Genomic DNA, 22,330 nt, shown 5'->3' with positions numbered 1-22,330 from the left:
AGGCGGCGAAGGAGGAAAGCGGGGGAGGGGAGGCTCCTGCTGCTGTTGCCGCCACAGCGCTCGTCGCCGCCTCCCCCCCCCCCGTCTCTCCCCGGCGGGGGCTCCTCGCTACAGCCTCTCTGCTCCGCTCTCGGTCATGTGACCCTAACGTAACCGGACAGGAAAAGCCGCCGCCGCCGCCGCCGCGCTGACTCCGTTGTTGGCGCTGCTGCTGCTGCTCCTGGGCTGGCGGAGACCGCGGGGGCCCCCCCTCCCCGAAAACGCGAGCCAGGTGAGTGCCGCCTAAATCCCCCCCCCCACACACACACACACTCATCCTCCGAGAAGGCGCGGGAGAGGGGCGGGTGGCCGGGAGGGAAAGCGGGGAGGGGGGCGCGTGGCGGCGGCGAGGCCCCTTGCTCTTTCTCTTCCTCCCTCCCCCCCCCCGCCATCTCCCTTCCCACCATTGTACTGGCGGTCGAGTAGGCCAGGTTCGGACCCGGAGGAAAGGCAGGAGGCTCTCCCGGGCCCTGAGGGGGGCTTTCCCACCCGAGACCCCGAAATGGCGCCGGTGGAGGCGGCTGCCTCGGGGAGAAGAGGGAGAGGTCTCCCGGTTAAGGCTGCTAAAGAAACTCCTGCCCTGGCAGAGCCTGGTCTGATCCGGGCTTGGCTTGGCCCTGAACCGCCCTCGCCGAGCTGGGTAGCGGCCTTTCCCCTTTTTTCTCTCACCCGCGGCGGCAGCAGCCCGGCCTAGGAGGAAGGGGGAGGGGCAGGCGCCGAGGCAGCCGCGCGGAGCGGGAAAGGGAGGGAGGGAGGCAGAGAGAGAGAGAGAGAGAGGAAAGGAGGGGGGGGTGAGGGTGGGCGGCTCCGTCTGCGTCTCCTCAGCAGCCTAGGCGGCCCTGGCGACAGCGGCGGTTCCCGTCTCTCGCGCGCCTAGGCGCCCCAGCCCGCTCGCTCGCGCTGCTTACGTCGTCTCGCGCCGCCCGTCCGTACGCCGCCCCGCCGCCTCCTCCGTGCGTTGCGTGTGCGCGCACGCGGCGGCTTCGCGTAGCCCTGCGCAGGGGAGGAAGGCGGGGCCGAGGCAGTGGCCGTGGCGCGCGCTTGGCCTCGCTTGCCTTGCCCCTTTTTGCTCCGCAGGCAGCCAATAGAAAATGCCGGCGGGTTGTCACAGTGTGATTCACGGCGGGGGCGGTGGGGGGGAAGGGGGTGAAGGAAGCTTGCGGTCCTCCACCGCTGTAGGCTGCTGTTTGCCCGCCCCGTTGGCGTCTGCGAGGGTTTGCTGCCTCCTGAGTGGCTTTTTATTGCTGGCGCTTGGCGAGAAGTTCCTCTCTCCAAAGGGAGGGACAAGCCTCTCGGAAGAGGTTCTGCCTTTTTTCCTGGGGCGGAAGACGCTTTTGAATTTTGATCCCACCCTTCTTCTGGACACTTTCCTTTTTTTTTCTGGGCAGGGAAGCTCTCACAGTTACCCAGAGAGATCTCGCCTTTATTTAATGTTAGATGCTAAATTCGAAAAATATGAATTTACGTGTACTCCAGAAAACAGACGTGTTTGGTTTTATTTTTAATTTAACCTCAAATGAATGCTGTGATTTTTATCTAATTCATTTTTCCCGCTTGCTGCAAGTTTTCCTGAACAGTTGATTGAATTTGCTGTGCAAAGCATTCATTACAGAAACAAAATATAAAACGAAATATAAAAACATAGCTGAAAAACTAATCGAGAGAGTAGCATTTATATATAGCTATACTCAGGACTCTTACAAATATTCCCAAATATTTCAAAATGCTATGAGGGATCAAGACTTTTAGAATCACATTTGGTTTAATTCTCTTGATCCTATGCAGCATTTCCAAATATATATATTTTAATATTCTAAAACTATGCATGTATATTCTAACACAAATCAAAACCTTCATTTATTTGCTCTCAGGTTTTTAACTGTTGTATTTCAACCTGTCTACAAACTGAAGTAGTATGAATGCGATGGCTTTAAATAAATTTGATGTTTTTTAGTTGTCTGAGATATATATTGCTACATTGCTGGCAAACAGGTAATGAGCATTTTTGTGCTAATTTATGTTATCTATTCTTTATTTTATTTCCTTTGTTGATTTTAATCCTATAGATAGTCCTCAATTGATTGAGATTTGAGTGCTTGGCAGCTCATTCATATTTACAACCACAACATGCACTTTAACTCCCCACCACCACCTTTGCCTTTTTGGTCCCTGTGCGCCAAAGCCACCCTGCCACTGCCTATCTCCAGCTGATCTTCGCCTCTCCTTCCTGCCTCTGCTGCTGAGGCTCCCCCAACCAATGCAGCTATTGGCCCTCCTTGTTTTATCTAATGAGCATGGGCTTAGTGATGGAAATTTTAGTCCCAATTTGGATTGTTGTGCTTGTATGTTTCTTGCTCATTCACAATAGGTAAAAAAGTAGGTGGCTATAAAAATCACATAAATACCTGTGAATTGTGCCCTTCCAAATTTCACATTCTTTGGGCATGACAGAATCTTGAAAGAAATATGTTCTCAAGAATATTTTCTACTTTACAGATTTTAAAAGATGGATTTGGCCAACCATGGACTTATTCTTCTACAGCAGCTTAATGCTCAGAGGGAGTTTGGTTTCCTGTGTGACTGCACAGTTGCTATTGGTGATGTGTACTTTAAGGCACACAAATCCGTCCTTGCCTCTTTTTCCAACTACTTCAAGATGTTGTTCGTTCATCAAAGCAGGTACTGTATACATATATATAGTCAAACATTAAGTTAGTATAGGGTTACTTTATCTACCTCAATAAGTAACATGCAGTGCAATCTGCAGATCATTTAAGACAATTAGAATTTAAGCCTTGCTAACTTCATTGGTACCTGATTTATGACCCAGGTTCAGCCACTGTAATACTGAAGAGGTTCTTTTGGTGTAAATTATAATTTCCTAAGTAGCAGGAAACCAAGGGTTAATGAGGGCAGTCCCTACCTATCCATCCCAGGAAGAACCTAGCTTTCTCTCTATATTGGCCATAGGAGAAGCTGTAGAGCTTTGTTTGTCCTTTCCGGTCAGATAGTGTGTTCAAAGGCAACACTGTGTGGAATCAGCCAAGAGAATTTAGGACTGTGAATTGCTATTCAAAGAAGATAATTAGGAAGGACAGATCAGTCTGGCCTGAGGTAGATACTGATTTCAAAATGGGCTTGAGGAATTGTTTGCCATCTGCATTTCATTCTCTTGCCTTTTTAAATAGTAAACCTGAGGATTAGTCTACTTTTTGGCTTACTTCTTATGAATCACTTTAAGAAGTAATCATTGTCTGAAATGGAATAAAAGCATGGGATATGAAAAAAAAAATATACTGCTCAAAAAAATAAAAGGAACACAAGCAGAAGACATCCGAGATCTGAATGAATGAAATAGCCTTATTAAATACTTCGTTCGTTACATACAGTAGTTTTGTGTTCTCTTTAGTTGTTTGAGCAGTGTATAAACTACTGTATGTAAAGAACAAAGTATTTAATAAGGCTATTTCATTCATTCAGATCTCGGATGTCTTCTGCTTGTGTTCCCTTTATTTTTTTGAGCAGTATATTTAATCACTCTCTTTATTCACAGCAGTTGAGATTACAAATATTTGTGATTAGCTGAATAGACGTATATGGTACATTTTGTTCTGTTATATATCAATATTCTTCATCTTAAATCTTTACTATTAGAAGATTAAGAATCAGGAACTATGTTCCATTTGCTTTGCTTTATTCCTGTCAACTGAAAGTTTTGAATTCTTCAAGAAGTCATTAACATTTGATTTTTTAAATAAGCTGTTAACATACTTCTATACTTCATTCAAATCAAGATATAGGTTCTGCAATATCTGCATAGGTTCTGCTTCTAAATATAAATTTGCTGAAAAATTGGCTGTAGAGATTCAGATCCTCATTATTAAGCCATTTAATAGGTAACCTGTTTCAGAGATATTTTCTTGCCAGATTCCTCAGTGCTTCAAATGGCAGAGCTTCTAATGTACGTAAAAAGTATGGGAGATATTCAGAGAAGTATCTGCCTTGAAAATAGCTCAAGTTGAGCTCTATAGCACAGTCAAAACATCAGGGGTTGAGCACAAAATATTTTATAATATTTTGTATAATGCCAAAATGCTTTATGATAATTTGTATGTCATAAAATGTTTTATAAAATTTCCAAAATTTAATTTCATGTGAGTCATCGGTCCAAGATTTTGAACACATTGTGTAAGTTAGCCAATTTGAGATACCTTGGCTCAAAAAGTTTTGCCCTACTTTTACCCAGTTAAAGATTACAGACACAAGAGTTTTAGTAGTATATAGATATAATTCTGAGAATGGAAAACCTCAGCTGATTCCTAAGCAATCATGTAAAATAGCAAATAAATCCCAATTGTCAAAATATAGGAAGTTTTGTATTTCATTTTTGATGTTTAAGTATTTATGTGGTACTATAAACTACTGTATTCATTTGTACTTCCTGAACCAAATAAGTTTTATTTAAAATCAGTATGAGTTATAACATTATTTCTCTAAAACCGACTTAGTACAAATTGTCTTTTATTCCTTCACATTGAGATCTGAAGGGACCGCAAAAGCAGCCCTAAGTCATATTATTTAAACAAGTATTGCAATAAATACATAATATTCTTGTAAGTGATTACCTTTAAAATTGTAGAACCTTCGTATGTCTAATTACTCAGAAGAAAACCACTGAGGTTAGTGAGACTTGCAGGTAATCCTTGACTAATGGCCAGTTGCTTAGTGACTATTCGAAATTACAGTGGACTCCCAAGACCTGGATTTGAAGTTCTGATATCAAGGAGCCCCCGCTGCATCAAGTGACTGCATTTTGGGCACACGGCAACTAGCCCACATTTATTCCTGTTTGCAGTGCTCTAAGGTCACATGACTGATTTACAATATTTTTCCCGGAGATTGGCATTTAATTCCAACTTCTGGCAAAACTGCCCCATAACCAACAATGGGTTCAGGGTAACACTGCCCCAAAGTCATAAAATCTGGTCTGGTCACATGGTGCATTTAAGACCAATACAACTCACAACTAAAATTGTGGGCTCAGTTATGGTCATAAGTTGAGGACTAACTGCAACTTCCTTATCAGTATGTATTAAAGGGGTGGATGCCTCACAAATTGCATGTGATCCTCTTGTTGGAAGACCTGAGGGAAGCTCCCAAACACCCTAACAACTTCATATTAGTTATTTATTAATAATTTATTAATAAATAACTAATTTATTTATTAATAACTTCATATTAGTGTTAGTTATTACCTTTAAAGCGCTCCATGGCTTAGGACCTGGGTACTTACGAGACCGTCTTTTGCCACCAATAGCCTCCCACCAACCAGTTCGTTCTCACAGGGACTACTCAGGGTACCGTCAGTCAAATTATGTCGACTGGCGACTCCCAGGGGGAGGGCCTTCTCTGTGGGGGCTCCAACCCTTTGGAATGAATTGCCCCCGGAGATACGGAATATGCCTGATCTCCGTGCTTTCCGCCGTGCCCTCAAGACCCTGATGTTCCAACAGGCGGGGCTAAACATACGAACATGTGAATGATTTTTTAAATGTTATCTAATTCTGGGTTTTATTTGATTGACCAAACTAAATAATAATTTTAATTAGCAATTTTATGATGTTTGTGTGTCTATATTTTTCTTGACTGTACACCGCCTTAAGTCCTACGTGAGAAAGGCGGTATAGAAATGTAATAAATAAATAAATAAATAAATATTACTTAACCGCCATCTCCTTCATTGTTTGCCAATGTTGATGCTGCAAAAGTATTCCTGTATTTCAGTGGCTGCAGAAAAGTAGTGACAGCGAGCAATATGCAGAGGGAGGAAACACTTCTATACATACATGTGTAAACAGGAGAAAAGCCTATGCTTTTTGAGCCGTAAAGTCTGATCATTCCTGATGTATAGGGGATATACTGCTGCCTTGGGTAAATACTATAATACATCTTTAGAGGTTTTTTCCCTTCTTTTTCTTCATTAATACTATAATTTCTTTTTTTGCAGTGAATGTGTCCGTTTGAAGGCAGCTGACATACAGCCAGATATTTTCAGTTACCTCTTGCATTTAATGTACACTGGAAAGATGGCACCTCAGCTCATAGATCCTGTTCGACTCGAGCAAGGGATAAAATTCTTGCATGCATACCCGTTGATCCAGGAGGCCAGTCTAGCCAGCCAAGGAAACTTTGCACACCCAGAGCAAGTTTTCCCATTGGCATCATCATTATACGGTATTCAAATTGCAGATCACCAAGCAAGAAATCCCACAAAGGCAGTGACAGCACCTGACAAGCCTTTGAGAGAAGCACGACCCCAGCTCTCAAGAGTGAATCAAGAACAGGTACATGAACCACCCCAAATATCCCAGATACCACCACCAAGTTTGCCTCAAGTGCCCCCAACAAATATAGCTCCCCCTGACCCACTGCAGTCTTCACTGTCTCCCGAGTTAGTATCAGCTCCTTCTCATCCTTCACCTGGAGATGAAACCAACATGGAAGCCTCTTCCTCAGATGATCAACCTGCCTCTCTCACAATAGCGCATGTCAAGCCAAGCATTATGAAAAAAAATGGAAGCTTTCCCAAATACTATGCCTGCCACCTGTGTGGTCGACGTTTCAATTTGCGAAGTAGCTTGCGTGAGCATCTCCAGATTCACACAGGAGTGCCCTTCACATCCAACCAGCATGGGGAAAGTAGCATTCCCTTATCCCTGTGTAATAATGCTCCTGAAAAAGATGCTATGGAAGCGACTGAAGCCGGAATGATCAGTGACAGTGAGCTGCAGCAGATCTCAGATTCACCCATAATTGATGGGCAGCAGCAAGCAGAAACCCCCCCGCCCTCAGATATTGCTGATATTGACAATTTGGAGCAAGCAGATCAAGAAAGAGAAGTGAAAAGGCGGAAGTATGAATGCTCCATTTGTGGACGCAAGTTCATTCAGAAAAGCCACTGGAGAGAGCACATGTACATACATACCGGCAAGCCTTTCAAGTGCAGTACTTGTGACAAAAGTTTCTGCCGGGCCAATCAAGCTGCTAGGCATGTATGTCTCAACCAAAGTATGGACACCTACACTGTGGTGGACAAGCAGACTCTGGAGCTCTGTACATTTGAGGAAGGCAACCAGATGGACAATATGTTAGTACAGACCAACAAACCCTATAAGTGCAACTTGTGTGACAAGACATTCTCCACACCTAACGAAGTTGTCAAACATTCTTGCCAAAGTCAGAACTCGGTCTTTACTTTAGAAGAGGAAAGATCCATTCTGCTAAGTGGAGATGCTGAAACTACAGAGAGTGATCATTCAGTTTTAGACTCTATCAAAAAAGAACAGGAAGCAGTATTGTTAGACTGATCGTGAAACTTGGGTTTTGTTTTTTTGTAACAAAAGGTTATGTTTGTTTATTCATATTTTTTATTAGACTTATCTTCCTCCCCCCCCCCCCCCCACCATAACTTCACTGACATGAAAGGAAGTCTGGCCCTTTTCCCAGCCTAACATTAATAAAGGGTATTATATCAAATTATAACTATTGATTTTAATGATAAAGAAAATATGTAAGAGTAATTCCTTATCTTGGAAACTATGCTACAGTGATAAATGGCTCAATGACAGGACTGTAAACAATTTGAAAGATTGTTTAATTATATGCTTGAATGCACTGAGAAGGTGAGAAGAAAACTGTTGGTCAAGTTTCAATTGTTTATTCTCAAACCTGATTACTTATTAGAGGAAGATTAGTTAAGGAAATTGAATTACTAAGAGAAATGCCTATAGTTATGCCTATTAGTCATTTCAGAAACTGCTTTAATAGAAGCAATCCATTTTTTTTAACCTACAGAATTTTTGACAAATGTTTACATCAGCTCAGTCCACTGATACTATGTCCATTCACTAAGAATAAGAATATGATCCTAAGCACAGTTGAGTTGGCAGTAGATCCTATCCAGGGCACTCAAACTACTAAGCAAAATGTGCTTAGGATCATATTTCATTCAAATAGCAGTAATAATGTGATGGCAATCATTTTATATGCATAACGTGTGTGCCTGTGTGCGTGCACAAGTGTATATACTTCAGGCATGTATGTACCGCATGCACCCTTTTCAAATTGATCACTTTTTTGAACAACTGAACCGTTTTTAATATCAGTAAAAATACACTTTTTAGAAGTGTATTTAAATTACACGGACCATATGACTATTTATATCTCATTGAATGGAAAAAAAAATAATGTTGAAATTTATTATTGCTCAAAACCTGAAGGAAGTGAATTAGAAGAACTCCACAAAGTAGTCCTTGTACCCAACTCCCTATGGGAGTAACAGTTTTCAGCCTGTTTTTGAGATACAGAAAAGAAGAAAAACAATCAAAGCAATTGTCTGAATTCACCTGATTAATACGTGAAAATTAAGAGAAAGGGAAACTGATCTTATTTTTTAATTACTAGCATCATTTTATAACAGAACAAAATAGAAGAATGACCAAATTATATCATGGTTTGTTTTCAGGTTAAAGTGGAACTTCGAGTGGCATCCTCTCTGTTCTTTGTATTACAGTTTCTTAGGTTCCAGTCTGGCAAAATAGGCAACAAATAAAGGGGACACCTTGTACAGTCACTTGGCTATGGATAGTCTATCCACCATTCAAAATCAGGTTGTTGATTTTTATCTTTAATATATAAATATATGGATATTCTCCAATAGCCTAAAAAAAAAACCCTAAATTGACAAGTGTTTTCTAAAATCCCACTGAAATGCAGGCAAGTATTTTGATGGGGGAGAAAGGGGAGCAGATATTGCTCTGCTCTTGTATACATGTTTTGTTTAAGTATCATCTTTTTTGTGTCTAGATATGTTCTCCAGTTTGTAAGTTTTTATACTTTATTTCACAGAATAAAAATGGTATAAAAAAGAATTTTAATTTTTGTCAAGTCAGAATGATTTATCATATTTCATCACTGCACATGTGGTACAGACCTTTGACCTAAGGATTTCTAACATAGCCAAAAAGAGGTCTCTTTCACTGATCCTGGTAGCTAATTCTGTGCTGAAGCAGGAGTCGCAATCGGCACTGGAGAAACAAACCTTGTGCATCTCAGGAGCACTACACAATTGGGTGTTTAACCCAATTGAATTGTCCTTCTTGTGCCCGATCTTAAAATTATATTTCTGCAATTCATTTGGAAATTTAATTCTAATAGCATATAAAATGCAGCTGCCCTACCATGTGGCAATAAGAGTGGTCAATAGAAAAGTATGCAATATTTTAACAGGGTTCGGTTTACTGCTTAAATAAATTTCACTATTTCACTTCCCCTCATCGCCATCAAATCATTGCCATCTATGTAGGCTGAGGACAAACAACACGTGCTCCAAATACGTGAGCCAGCAACTTCCATGATCTTTGCCTTATTTATACTGGTTAGAATGTATCTGGAATTGAAGTACATCATACAGAAGGCCATACAGGGCCTATTCCGTTCTGGGTTGTTCAGAAATGTGATAAGTGGAATTCTCAGTGACCCACAAATTCACACCAATAATACAGTAGCTCTCTTTTAGCAGAGAATAATTTCCCTCATGCCAAGTAATAATGTCAATTGTTCCTGCAGAGCTGAGCCAGCTTGCCAAGATGGCTCTATTGTTGAGATGACCAATTTTATCCCTCTGGTTGTCTAGGTTTTCTATCTCTTGTTTTTTATGATATTTATTAATATAAAGTTTTATATTTGATATGTTTTTTACATAATTTCGTTGCGTGCCACCCACAGTTTCTTTTGGTGAAACAGGCAACTATATAAATTTGATAAGTAGCATATAGAAGGCAAACATTTTGCTGGTCCACTGTCCTATGCTTGTTGAGAGACTTAAGGTATTAAAGCCAATGGTCCTAACAGCTAGTTTAACTCAATCTATCACGCAGCAGAAGCCAACATGTCAGGATGGGGTGATTGAGAATAGTCAGGGATGAAATCCAGCAGGTTCTGACAGGTTCTGGAGAACTGGTAGCAGGAATTTTGAGCACTTTGGAGAACCAGTAGCGGAAATTTTGAGTAGTTCGGAGAACCGGCAAATACCACCTCTGGCTGGCCCTAGAGTGGGGTGGGAATAGATTTTTTGCAATATCCTTCCCCCAGGAGTGGGGAGGGAATAGGGATTTTGCAGTATCCTTCCCCTGGAGTGGGGTAGAAATGGAGATTTTGCAATATCCTTCTACCAGGCGTGGGGAGGGAATGGGGATTTTGCAGTATTCTTCCCCTGCCATGCCCACCAAGCCACACCACGCCCACCAAGCCACGCCCACAGAACAGGTAGTAAAAAAATTTGGATTTCACCACTGAGAATAGTATACTATTTACTAAACAAAATCTGCCAAAGCTGTTAAAAACAGCAACTATAAACTAGGATCGGACTGTATGACAAGATTTGAAAACGTTTGAAAATGTTAATTTGAATTTAGCAGCAAAATTCCCTGTGTCTTATGTATACAGAGAATTGCATCACACCTTAATATATTTGTGGCAAATGGTCTTGTTCCTAGATGATTATTGTAATCAAGTAATATTCTCATATTACTCAATTCATTCAGTAAAGGTGTCTAAGCTAGACAAAATCTCTTGAAATTATCAGTGGCAGAAAGATTAAAAATGTAGCAGATTGAAATGCATTTTATTCATAACTAGCAGAATAAAATTCAATATCTTAACATCTGGCCTAATTATTTTCATGGTTTTACATTAGCCAATATTTTCAGTGGCTTCTCTTTTTACAGCAGCAGGAGTTCAGTCTGAGGACATGCTAGAAGAAATCAGATTTCTTTGGCCTTTGAAAGTAAGATCAAAATGAAAAAGTTAGAGAGATTTTATTTTGGTGAAATCTTCTCTTTTGCTGAAGATCTTGGGGTAGGCGGATGGATGGTAGGTATTTGCCTGCCTTGCAATATTGGATACAGGAAATATAGTAAGAAAATACAAGAAAAATATAGAAATTCTCAATTTACTGCTAAATTTAGTTGCATATTGAAAAGGGGACTGAAAAATATAAATGAAACTATCATCCTTGGTATTGTATATTATATATGTTACTACAGGCAGGAGCTCACTTCACAAGGAAACCATCAATTTATTTGGCTAGTGGGAATCAGATTGCAATTATTACCTAATCTAAATATATTTCTTGATCCTAAAAAAGTGCAGAGTTAAATATTCCTTCTTTAATATAGAATATACTTCAAAATGATTTACCTAAGACTGCAAGACATACTAAAAACCATGTTGTTTCTTTTCAACTTTCTGTCTCCTTTCCTGCAGTTTTGTATTTTAATTTTTATTATTTCTTAATAAATACATTTGTGTAATCTATATCAACTTTTTTAAAAATGCCTATAGGTTAACTCATTCATTGACTTTTGAAAGATAAAATAAACTTTATGAAATGCCACAAGATTGTAGTTAATAAAAGAACTAATAGAAGTGAGAAAGCTAATATCTTAAACCAGAACAAAATTTGTAACTGGAGATGATATTGTAACAAAGAATACTCTATTTGCAGACACCTAGTACTGAAATTTTTAGCTATTATAAGCACTTAAATAGACTAATCGGGAGCAACAAGCTTCTCCTTGTTTCCATCTTCAACTACATTAAACTGTCTTACCACATCTAAGAGGTTCATAAGGAAATGCATTTGTGTAATCTATACTATCAACTTTCAGAAAAAAATGTTCTAAGTAGCCTATAGGTCAGTGATGGCTAACCTTTTCCGGGCCGAGTGCCCAAAGCGTGCATACCCAAACCCCCAAAATACAATGTGCATGCAGCCTCCGTGCATGCGCCCTGCCCCCGTGCATGTGCATGCGGCCCCCTGCATGCCCATGCCCCTGCGCCCCCCTGCACGTGCCCCCGTGCACGTGCACCCACCCACCACATACCCCTCCCCCAAGCATGCAGCCCCACACGTGCCCCACCCCCATGTGCGTGTGCCCTCCCACAGACACCCCTCCCCCACATGCATATGTGGCAGAGACCCAAAGACCAGCTGGCCAGCAGGAGGCATGCATGCATGCACAGCAGAGCTGAATTGAGGTGACATCAGAGAGGGCACTGTGTGCCACCTTTGGCACAGGTGCCATAGGTTCGCCATCACGGATATAGGTTAACTTAATCATTGACTTTTGAAATATAAAATGATATTTAGGAAATACCACAAGGTTGTATTTAATAAAAGAACTAATGGAAGTGAGAAAGCCAATATCTTGCATCCAGAACAAAATTTGTAGCTGGGGAAGATAATGTTATAACAAAGAATACTCTAATCAATTTTCAAACATCTGTTGATGAAAATTTTGAATATTTTATGCACTTAAATAGACTAATTGAGAGAACATTCTTACCTATTCTATCACATCTAAGAGGTTCATAAGGAAATGCATTTGTGTAATCTATAATGTCAACTTTCAGAAAAAATGTTTTAAGGAGCCTAAAGGTTAATTTATTTATTGGATTTTGAAAAATAAAATAAACTTTATGAAATGCTACAAGGTTTTATTTAATAAAAGAATTAATGAAAATAATGTAAGACTGTAGAGATATTGTCTCATCAAATTTAAGTTAATTACTAGTTATATGTTTAGATTTAAAAATTAACTTATGAATTATAAATATCTATTATGAGGAAAAGTGAAAGCATTCCTTTTTTCTTCACTTTTGAACACGTTTTCCTTTTCAATTTTCTGCTGCCCTTCTTGTAGTTCTGTATTCTAATTTTTCTGGAAATTTATTAAAGCTGTATTCATCAACTTTCAGAAAAAAATATTCTAAGGAGCCTATAGGTTAACTTATTCATTGGATTTTGAAAGGTAAGATAACTAAGAGCTAATGAAAGTGAGAAAGTTAGTATTTCACACCTAGAAAAAAATAAAAGAACACTAATTACTTTGGGGATACCCATTATTGAACATTTTAAATATTATAAGCACCTAAATAAATAGACTAATTGAAAGAGCAACAAGCCCTCGTTTCCATCTTCAAGTAAATTAAATTTTTTTACCTATTCTATCACACTGCTGTGGGACAATTATTCAGAGGTCCAGAAGTAAATACATTTGTGTAATCTATACTATCAACTTTCGGGGGGGGGGATTATTCTAAGGATCTTGTAGGTTAATTTATTCATTGGTTTTGAAAGATAAATTAACTTTATGAAATACCATTCAACTGGAGTGAACAAATTGTTTTATTATGCTCTTCTGTCATGTCTAAGAAAAAGCACATAACAGCATATGCAAGTTTTCATTGTTTAGATTTTTTTAAATGTACATAAATTGGAATGAAGCAGCTAATTTTTGTTCGGGCATAGTTGAACAGACTGACAATTTTTTAAATATTTTGATGAGGTCAATGTGATGGAGAAAAGATCAGGCTTTTCATTACTCAAACAGAAATGTGGAAGCAAAGAGATCAAATTGAATTTCTAGAGGAATACTGTTTGGCAGGTTCAAGCTATGATCGCCATTCTGGCCAGGAAGAAACTACTTGCTGATATGGCCTCTTCTTCCCTTTGGCAACAACTATTGTTTCTGATGAGGAGGCAGGGCTTATTATCGCTTGTGTCTTCCCTCACTGATGCCTTTAAAACTGAAAAAGGTGCAAAAGATTTCCTTATTACACCAAAATGACGGACTGATCTTTGGGTACCTGGATTCCACTGGGTTCTGTATCAATGAAGATAATAACTGAAACAGAACGGTTGAATTAAATATATGGTAAAAGAAACTACTATTTATAAGTTGTTGGCTGAATTTTATAAATTGCATTTACAGTTGTTGGCTGAATTTCATGATTTTTCTCTATATGAAAATTCTAAACACAATTGCAATTGTCTCTTCAGCACACATTTCAGTTGTTTGTTGTGGTCCGCCAGCAATCTGCGGACCTGGCAGACCAGACAGTAAGGAGGCTGGGGAGGACAATGGCCAGTCCTGGAGTCAGGGAAATGTCCGGACGAAGGCTCTGCGTCAGAGGCAGAGATGGGGCCAGGGCCATCTGGGAGTGATGAGCGGACTCAGAAACCTCCAGAGGTGGAAAGCAGAGAGGCAGAGGAACAGGAGGAGCCTGTTCCTAGTGCACGCATGTGAAGAGCTGCCAGAAGGCAAGAGCAGCTGAAGAAAAAAGGACAACTCGGGAGTAAGGCCAGAAGATGATTGGCCATTCCCATAAGGCTTAAAAGAGCAGCAACGAACCGTGGGGTTCTTTGTAGAAAAGCAACGTTGATTCCCGTGCTTCTTGTCAGCGTCTCTTGAACTTTGTGGGGGTTTTGCCAAGAAAATCCTTTGGCAAGTTGCCAAAGACATCAAAGGTTGGTGATAAGGCCGACGGACTGGTTATTAAGAATTTTGTTTTGGACTAAGCTGAGAATGAATTAATTCTCAGCTGTTTTAAAAAAATAAGTTTGTTGAGGACTGAATTGTGTTCGGTAATCACTACTTGGGCCTCAGTCACAACATTGTTTCTTCAGTGAGCTGGTAAAGATGATATAATGTACTGTTCAGTGTTGGGATTCAAATTTTCTAACAACCAGTTCTGTGGGCGTGGCTGGGTGGTCATGTGACTGGATGGTCATGTGATTGGGTGGGCGTGGCCAACTTGACATCACTCACATCATTCAACACACACACGCACTCAAACTTCTGTGATGGTAAGCTGCAAACTAACTAAAACTCTCTCTTTTTTGCAATGCTTGTTTTTCTCAGCCCCAAGCCTCTCCCGATGTTTTCCTCTCCTTCGTCACAGCTCCAGGCTGCAAGGGGGGAGACCTTAGGCATGCACGTTATCAAAGAGGATCCTGGGCGCTGCACTCAATAGGGAAATGAGAAAGGGAGCTGCCAGCAGGAGGGAAAGGCGAACAGCAGCCAAAGAAAAGAAGCGGCTTCCTTCCCTCACACACGGGCCACGTGGAAGGGAGTAGGGAAGGCAAGCAAGTGGGCCTGGCCACGGGGACCGTGGGGAAGGCTGCGGGGAAGGCAGGCAAGCATGGCCAGGCCGTGGGCCATGGGGAAGGGAGTAGGGAAGGCAGGCAGGTGGGCCTGGACACAGGGACTGCCGGGAAGGCCACAGGGAAGGCAGGCAAGCATGGCTGGCCCATGGAGGAGCTAGCTGGGGAGAAGAGAAGGAAGACTCACCAGGCAGAGATTAGTTGGGCGGTGTGGTCAAGGCAAGCGAGGGAACCAGAGAGCAGCAGCAGCTATGCCAAGGGTGTGACTCTAGGCAGGCAAGGTGCAAAAAGGAGTGGAAGAGGCGGAGTGGGGCCAGCCAGTGGTGGCATTTGCCAGTTTGCCGAACTGAGTATAATCGTTACCAGTTCGTTATTACTGGCTGAATACCGCCTCTGGTACTGCTTCAGTATTTGCTACACATCATTTGATTTTTATTCATTTTGAGCAAGTCTTCATCTGGCTTCTTCATCAGAAAATTAAGTTTTTCTGCTTCTCTTTGATGAGCCCACATAGATTAAAGTTTCCCATGATACACAAGTATCAACATTTTTCTTGGGCTCATCTGAACTTTCTTCTGTTTTTCGTTCCTCATCATTTCCTTTAATATCTCCTGTCCCATCTTTTTCTGGCGTCAGTTTTTCTTTTTCTAATTCTTTTTCAACAATTATTTCTACTGTTGTCACACCTTTCTCTATTTGTTATTCTTGTTTTTCTTTCTGACATTGTTCTTATGTTTTCTGAAGCTTATCCTTTTTCTAAACCCAGCCCAACTCTGAGTAAAAAACTTTCTTAGAAGTAATGCAGCTTCAGCAGTTGATGGGTTTACTGGAGATTTTGGAGAGTTAATCCCACTGTTTTTAATTTCTGCCTCTTTGCTTTCTGTTTAAACAGGGTTTTCCTTTCCTTTCTCAGAGGAGGTTTCTCATTCCATCTCCTCAGCCTGAGTTTCTTCCTCAGTTTTCTCTATAGAAGCAGTAATTTCACTTCGTGTTGCTTCTCCCACTGTCTCTGTCTTGAATAGTTTATAGTCTCCAGCCACATCACCTGACCCTTCTGTGACCTCTGTGACCTCATCTAGTAGGTGAACAGGTTCAGTTTCTCTGTTTTATCCTTTTTAATTGTAAATTTAAATCCAACTAATTTTAAAACCTTTTTAAATCCATCATTTGATGGAGATACACTAGGTTGATCTTTTTCTTCTGATTCCAGCTGTTTATTAGCATCTTCTGTGTTTTTCTGTACCTCATCTTCATTTGACTTGTTATTTAATTCTGGTGGGCTGGTCTTGATTTTTTCAGTAGATTCCTCTTCCAGAATTAAATTTGCAGCTTTTGTTTCACCAACTGTAAAAGATATTCAAAAATGATAAAAATTTAGATGTGCCATTACAGTTAATTAATGAATTAATTAATTACATTGAAGAAATTCAGCCATCCCTTAGTATGTTAACACCTATAAATTTCCTGGATATAGGTTCCAATCATGTTGCAACTATCTGTTGCAAATGTACTAAAGTTAATGAGTATAAGTGGATTTAAGTCTCACTTCATTTTTGAAGTGATAAATTTTGTATTTATAATAGGAAAAACAGCAATAGACATTAATATCTAAGAAAATTTCAATCCAGGTTTGTTTTCTTGCTTACCATTTTTTTCTTGAATGCTTATTACCTCATAATTTCCTTAGCTAAGTCTCATGCTTTCTAAAAAAATAAAGTTCATATTATATTTTTAAGACTTATAGTACTCAGAACTAAGCTAGAAAGAGTTTTGTAGTACAAAATTGTCTTTATTTTTAAAAGATTTTGATAAGCATCTTTTTAACTGATTATATGTTTTAGGAAAAAAGGCAGAGTGTCAGTAATGGAACTTTATATGTATGTATGTAGCAATTTTTCATCCTTATTCCAAATTTTAAGAAGAATATATTTTAATGATAATTTCCATGAATTTTAATGCAAGCTATTCTTATTCTTATGTTATTCTTATCCACATTTCAAAAATGATTCAAAATAAGTGCTTCAGAAGTTGTGCAAGTAAGATCAATTCATGATATAATTCTTAAAGGAATTGAAATGTTTCTTTTCAGACTTTATATGTAAAAAAGATGGTGTGGTTTAACAACAACATAAAGGTGATTGCACAAGGGTCTTTTCAAAGAATGCACTGTCCTAGTGTGAGGAATGGGCTCTATTTTATTTGGATAATGAGATTGTGAAGTTGTAAAATGTAGAAGCAAGCCAGTGGCATGGCTCACATTAACTCATTGTGTAGTTGTCCAAAAGCACTCAAATTGTGGTTTGATATACAATTTTTGAATGCCTACTTATTGAACACATTATTAATATTCTGGAAATGGTATGCAATTTTTTTGTATAAATTCCAGTTATATTCCAAGTCTAGTGTTGCTGGGCCACAAGTCCAATAAACCTTAGCCATGGGCCACAGTGACAGGTGAATGGAGTTACTAAAACTCAGTAACAACTACAATGCCATAAATTACTCTAAACTTATTCTAATTTAGAAAATTAAATCTCTACAGGCCTTAAGATTTGAATTGAACAAACCTATGCAGCATTTTCTGGACTATTGCCCCCAAAAATCACATTCCTCAAAAATCAATCTTGTATTATCAAAAGATCAGAACTCTCAACTTTCTTTTCTCTTTTCTGAATTCCAAAGAATCTTTCCTGTAGCCATATAACATCTCCTTACCTTCTTCTGTACAAATTGCCTGCTTTTTTTGGCATTTCTGGTTTGTGGTTGAGCTCCATATGCTCTTTGGTAATTTCATTAATGCTGGATATCTGTCTATTTTAATGTAAAATCTACATTGAGAAATGAAATACAAGAAGGAAAAAGTAGAGGAAAAATAACAGTCAGTCAGTACATAACAATATTTTAATTACCATATTTAGCAGAAAGATAATATATTTTAGAATGTCTTTTACAGTTTGGAAATCATAAAATGTACCTCTGTGGCAGGTGACTGGATTGCACTTCTATCTCTGTTTTTCAAAGCAGATGCTTCCAAATCAATTTTACAATTTGGACAAAATTCTGTATATGTGGTAACATGTTTTAAAAACTTATTAAATGAAGTATGAAAACAGATTAATTCTAAAATGAACTGTCTATTGGAATGAGTACATTATTATGACATTGGAACCAGGGGAGGATAATATGTGCATATTGTGTTGGTCTTTTTTTAATACACCTTTTTTTTAATGTCTTGTTTTCTGTTTCCTCTTGATACAACTAGTTACTACAATTGTAACTAACTAGTTACAATAATCTAATCAGATCAGATTATAAAGATTAAAACCACCAGACACCATATCTCAATTTTTGAGTACTATAATATATTGAATTTTATGTGACACTTCCTCTAAATACCTTCTGCCTGTCTATCAGAGGGTCAGCTTTTCCATTATGGGCAGTCGTTACCTTACTACTGTTAAATGAGCCTGGAATTAAGGTGCATAATGTCTTGATTGTTTTATTTTTTTGTTATTTTTTATGTCTTGGAGTTTTGCATTTTAACCTTTTCTTGAATAAAATAAAAACCACGCATAATGTCTTGATTGTTTCATTTGTTATTTTTTTATGTCTTGGGAGTTTTGCATTTTACCTTTTCTTGAATAAAATAAAAATTGATAGTTAAAAGCAATCATCACTTTCACCACCAGCCAGAGAAAGCATGTTGACCGAGGCTGGAGGTTGTCTTCTGAACTTTTGGACTGGTGTTGGAGCCCATCCTCAGGGAATCTTTCTCCAGCAGCGTGTGCTATGGGCTTTTGTGTGCGTAGTATTTGTATGCTACCTCGTTTTGTGTGAGTGTGTGTGTGGGGGTGGGTGGGGGTGGGGCTGCCCTCACTCCTTCTCCCAGAAGTGCAAGTGGAGGAGCGCAGAAGAGGAAGATTAGGCCAGGACTGGCCTAAATAATAATATTTTTACTATTTTAATGAGTTGTTTTATTAGAATTTTCGGCCAATTGATTTAATTGTTTTTAACTTGTTTTTAATTTTTCTACTGTCATCGTTTTATTTCTGGCTGTACACCGCTCTGAGTCCTTCGGGAGAAGGGCGGTATAGAAATTTAATAAAATAAATTAAAATAAATAAAAGATGCGAAAAAACCCAGACAGGTACAGGACGCCTAGGAAACAAGGCATGAGGCGAGACCCGGAGATGCCGGCAGGCCGCAACTCCCGAGGAGTCCGACTAAAACTCCTATTCCTACTCCTGAACGGGAGCGGGGAGGGCTTCTTCTGACAGACAAAAGGTAGAAAAGAGTTTATGAGTGCGGAGGCGCCGACTACGCAGCGCCCTGCCTCAGGAGAGCCCACTAACCGCCTCCGCGGCGGCCATGCCCCACCCCTCCTCTCACGAGACGGCGGGGTGGCGGGGGGGGGGAGGACTCTCGTGCCTTGGAGGAGTCCTCCGGCTCTCCAGCCTCGGGCGCGGTTTCCGTTGGCGTCCGCCCTCCCGGGCTGGGAATCTCCCGCTGTGGTGGTCTCATCCTGCGGGCTCCGCGGTTCCGTAGAGCGCCTGGCTCCCATGTTTCGCCCCCCCCTTCTCTCCGGCGTCCGTTTCTCCAACCCCTCGGGCTAAAAGAGCGGAGGGGGGGGGGAGGGGGCGACGCGACGCTTTTCAACCCAGAAAGAGAAATAGGCGCTAGCAATAATAGAGTCGTCCAGGCAGCTGCGCTCTTCGGCGCCTTAACTTCAGCTGCTCGGGAAAGAACCAACCCAGGAGGTTTCTGCAAACTCCGTTACAAAGAAAACTGTCATTCCCTCATTATTATTAAACTCTGTTGAGAGGACAGTAGTTGAATCCAGACATAGGCTAAAATAGTGTGTAAAATAGACCTATTATTCTATTCTGTGAGGCTTGTGAAAAGGAAAAAAGATTTGTAGCCCAACCCTGAAAATTATTTGGTCCTTAAAATGCTAGTTATCCACAATGTTAAATACTGGTGTATTTTATGCAGTTTTGCTATAATACAAAGTAACGCATAGATGGGACTGTAAACATTTCCAACATTTTAATTAATAAATTGGATACATGTTTTGGGAAGTAATTGTATATGTCCTTGTCATCATTTGATGTGTAAAGTTTAAAGTATATTTTGGGAAGATAAAGCTGTAGTTCTAAATTACATCTAGTGATACCAATAGAACCTGATCAATAGGATATATCCACAATAAAGTGGGTATGTGGATATATATCTACTGATCCCGCTAAGATAAAATTTATTAGCTTAATTTTTAAAGACAGAATAATCTCTTAACCTTAAACCGAAGGACAAATTTATACACCCATTATAAATTCTACAGTGTAATTTGTGAGATTCTCTTTGTTATAAAATTGTTATAAAATCAACAGAATTGATTGACAAAGGTTTCAAACCTTCACTTGTATCAGGATAAACGCTTTTTTTCTTAATTTTCTAAATAACATAAGGAATGGATTCTCTATGTTATTTCCAAGATCAGGTTAAGTTACAGTTATTTACAAAACCCAAGTAAGGAACATGGGATTGTGTGTTCAAATAGTGAATTAATTTAACCATTTTTCTCATGACAGTCTATTTAATACAACAATATTGCTACATAAGAAGCAAGTTTTATCTTAACTGTGAAAAATGAAACCACTTTAAATATAAAATAGGACTTGGATAAACATGTTTAGAAGTGATATTTTTGTGATTTAAAAAAGAAAGTGTCTTTTTATAAATATTAAAGAACAATTATATCCTTGCCAGAAACTGGCCATAAGTACCATTCCTTTGGCAAGCAAGAAGTACTATTCTAGCAAGACTGTGGGAGGCTCTGTTTTTAAGGTGGTTTTATTTGTGGAGGTTTCTTAAAAAGTGGACCTTACCCCCCTCAGAGACTCGCAAGAATAGTAACCTGCTTGCAGAATAGCACAAGGTTGCCATGAGGTGGCTTCTATAGGAAAACTGAGCCTCACATCGTATCATCCTATAGCAGTGGCCTGCTTGTAAAAAAGCTAAGCCTTGCATCATATTGGCCAGGTGCCTCTGCAAAAATAAAAAGGTAAATTGAATACTGCTTGGTCCTTGAGCTGGCTGAGGAACAGGTCAAGTCTTGCAAGTCCCTTAGGTGACTGGATGGGAAGCAAGCTGAGGCCTATAACATAAGGTGACCAGATTTTAACATTGGTAAAGAGGGACACCATTGACCCGGGGGGGGGGGGAAGAGACTATCCAGAGGGCTTAAAAAAGTGATTTCTGACAGGTCCTCGCACTTTTGACCGGTCTTCGCACTTATGACTGGTCATCATTTATGCCCATTGTAGCATTCTTAACAACCGTGTCACTCATTTCACAACTGCTTCTCTTCACCATGGTGACAAGATAGGGCAAAAACGTAAAATGTGAGGACAGTCGTAAGTTCGAGGACTGGTCAAAAGTGCGAGGACCAGTCAAAAATAACTTTTTCAGCCCTCTGAGTAGTCCATATGCATAAAAGGATACAGCAATAGAGAGAGGGATGAAGGAAGGGAAGGGAAATTAGAGTAGGAGTGAGGGTAAGAGAGGGAGGAAGAGAGGAGGAGAAGGAGAAAGGAAGAGGAAGTAGGGAGGAGAAGAAGAAGAGGGGGAAGAGAAAGTAAGGAAAGAAAAGAGAGAGGTGGTAGGTTTGAGGAGAAAGATTGCTGTACAATAAAAAAAATGAAAGGGAAGAAAACCAACCCCAAACAAATATTAAGATATTAAAATAAAGAATGAATTGTTAAACTTTAAAGAATAAAAGAGAACAAATAGCAATAAATAGCAATAATTAGAAACACACATACAAACATACAATGTATTTTCTTCGAACAGAGTATTTGGCCGGTTCACAAATTTAAACAGTGTTTAGTCATTTCAATTAAATTTATAATTTCTATATTTCCTTTTTGCCATATTTATTCCTCATCTATTTTTTAAAAAAACCAATATTACCCTTCATCCTCATCTCTAATCTTAATCAAATTCAATTTTTCCCTTCTATATTATACCCCTTCCCATTGTCATCTATTTTTATATCCATCCTCACATTGGTTAATTATGTAATTATGTAATAGTTGTTTAATACAAATTCAACATTTTAATATAAATCAATTAGTTATATAACTATCTTTTTTGTATATTAATCAATATGAACATGAATATTCCAATTATTTCCATGCAATCCAATTTCTTACAAATTAATTATATTTATCAATAATAATAAACCAAATAATTTCCCCCATATATTCCTCCAAACCACAACTTAAC

The 22,330-nt window shown here is 39.4% G+C and overlaps 1 protein-coding gene and 1 long non-coding RNA gene across 5 annotated transcripts; one reads left to right on the top strand and one right to left on the bottom strand.

Moving 5' to 3' along the window:
- On the top strand, positions 1-8,969 carry ZBTB2 (zinc finger and BTB domain containing 2). Of its 4 annotated transcripts, none has more exons than XM_034419020.3 (3): positions 1-271; positions 2,536-2,718; positions 6,047-8,969. In XM_034419020.3, exons 2-3 carry the CDS (start codon positions 2,546-2,548, stop codon positions 7,404-7,406), a joined length of 1,533 nt encoding a protein of 510 aa, XP_034274911.1. In that variant the 5' UTR covers positions 1-271; positions 2,536-2,545; the 3' UTR covers positions 7,407-8,969. The 4 variants fall into 4 exon arrangements, with proteins under 4 accessions (XP_034274911.1, XP_034274913.1, XP_034274912.1 ...); XM_034419022.3 differs by lacking the exon at positions 1-271 and adding an exon at positions 657-679; XM_034419021.3 differs by lacking the exon at positions 1-271 and adding an exon at positions 993-2,031.
- A 4,301-nt stretch (positions 8,970-13,270) lies between these two features.
- On the bottom strand, positions 13,271-19,426 carry LOC117666408 (uncharacterized). Its single transcript, XR_009622730.2, has 3 exons — positions 18,021-19,426; positions 17,762-17,874; positions 13,271-16,390 (listed from the first exon to the last, which is right to left on the bottom strand). It is a non-coding gene; the product is annotated as an uncharacterized LOC117666408 (long non-coding RNA).
- Positions 19,427-22,330: the final 2,904 nt, after the last annotated feature.

This window comes from Pantherophis guttatus, chromosome 1 (genome assembly GCF_059756535.1).
Source record: "Pantherophis guttatus breed Tessera chromosome 1, ASM5975653v1, whole genome shotgun sequence".
In the NCBI taxonomy this organism is placed as follows: domain Eukaryota; kingdom Metazoa; phylum Chordata; class Lepidosauria; order Squamata; family Colubridae; genus Pantherophis; species Pantherophis guttatus.
The sequence above is the reverse complement of the archived record's forward strand: the minus strand, read 5'-3'. Positions and strand labels throughout refer to the sequence as shown.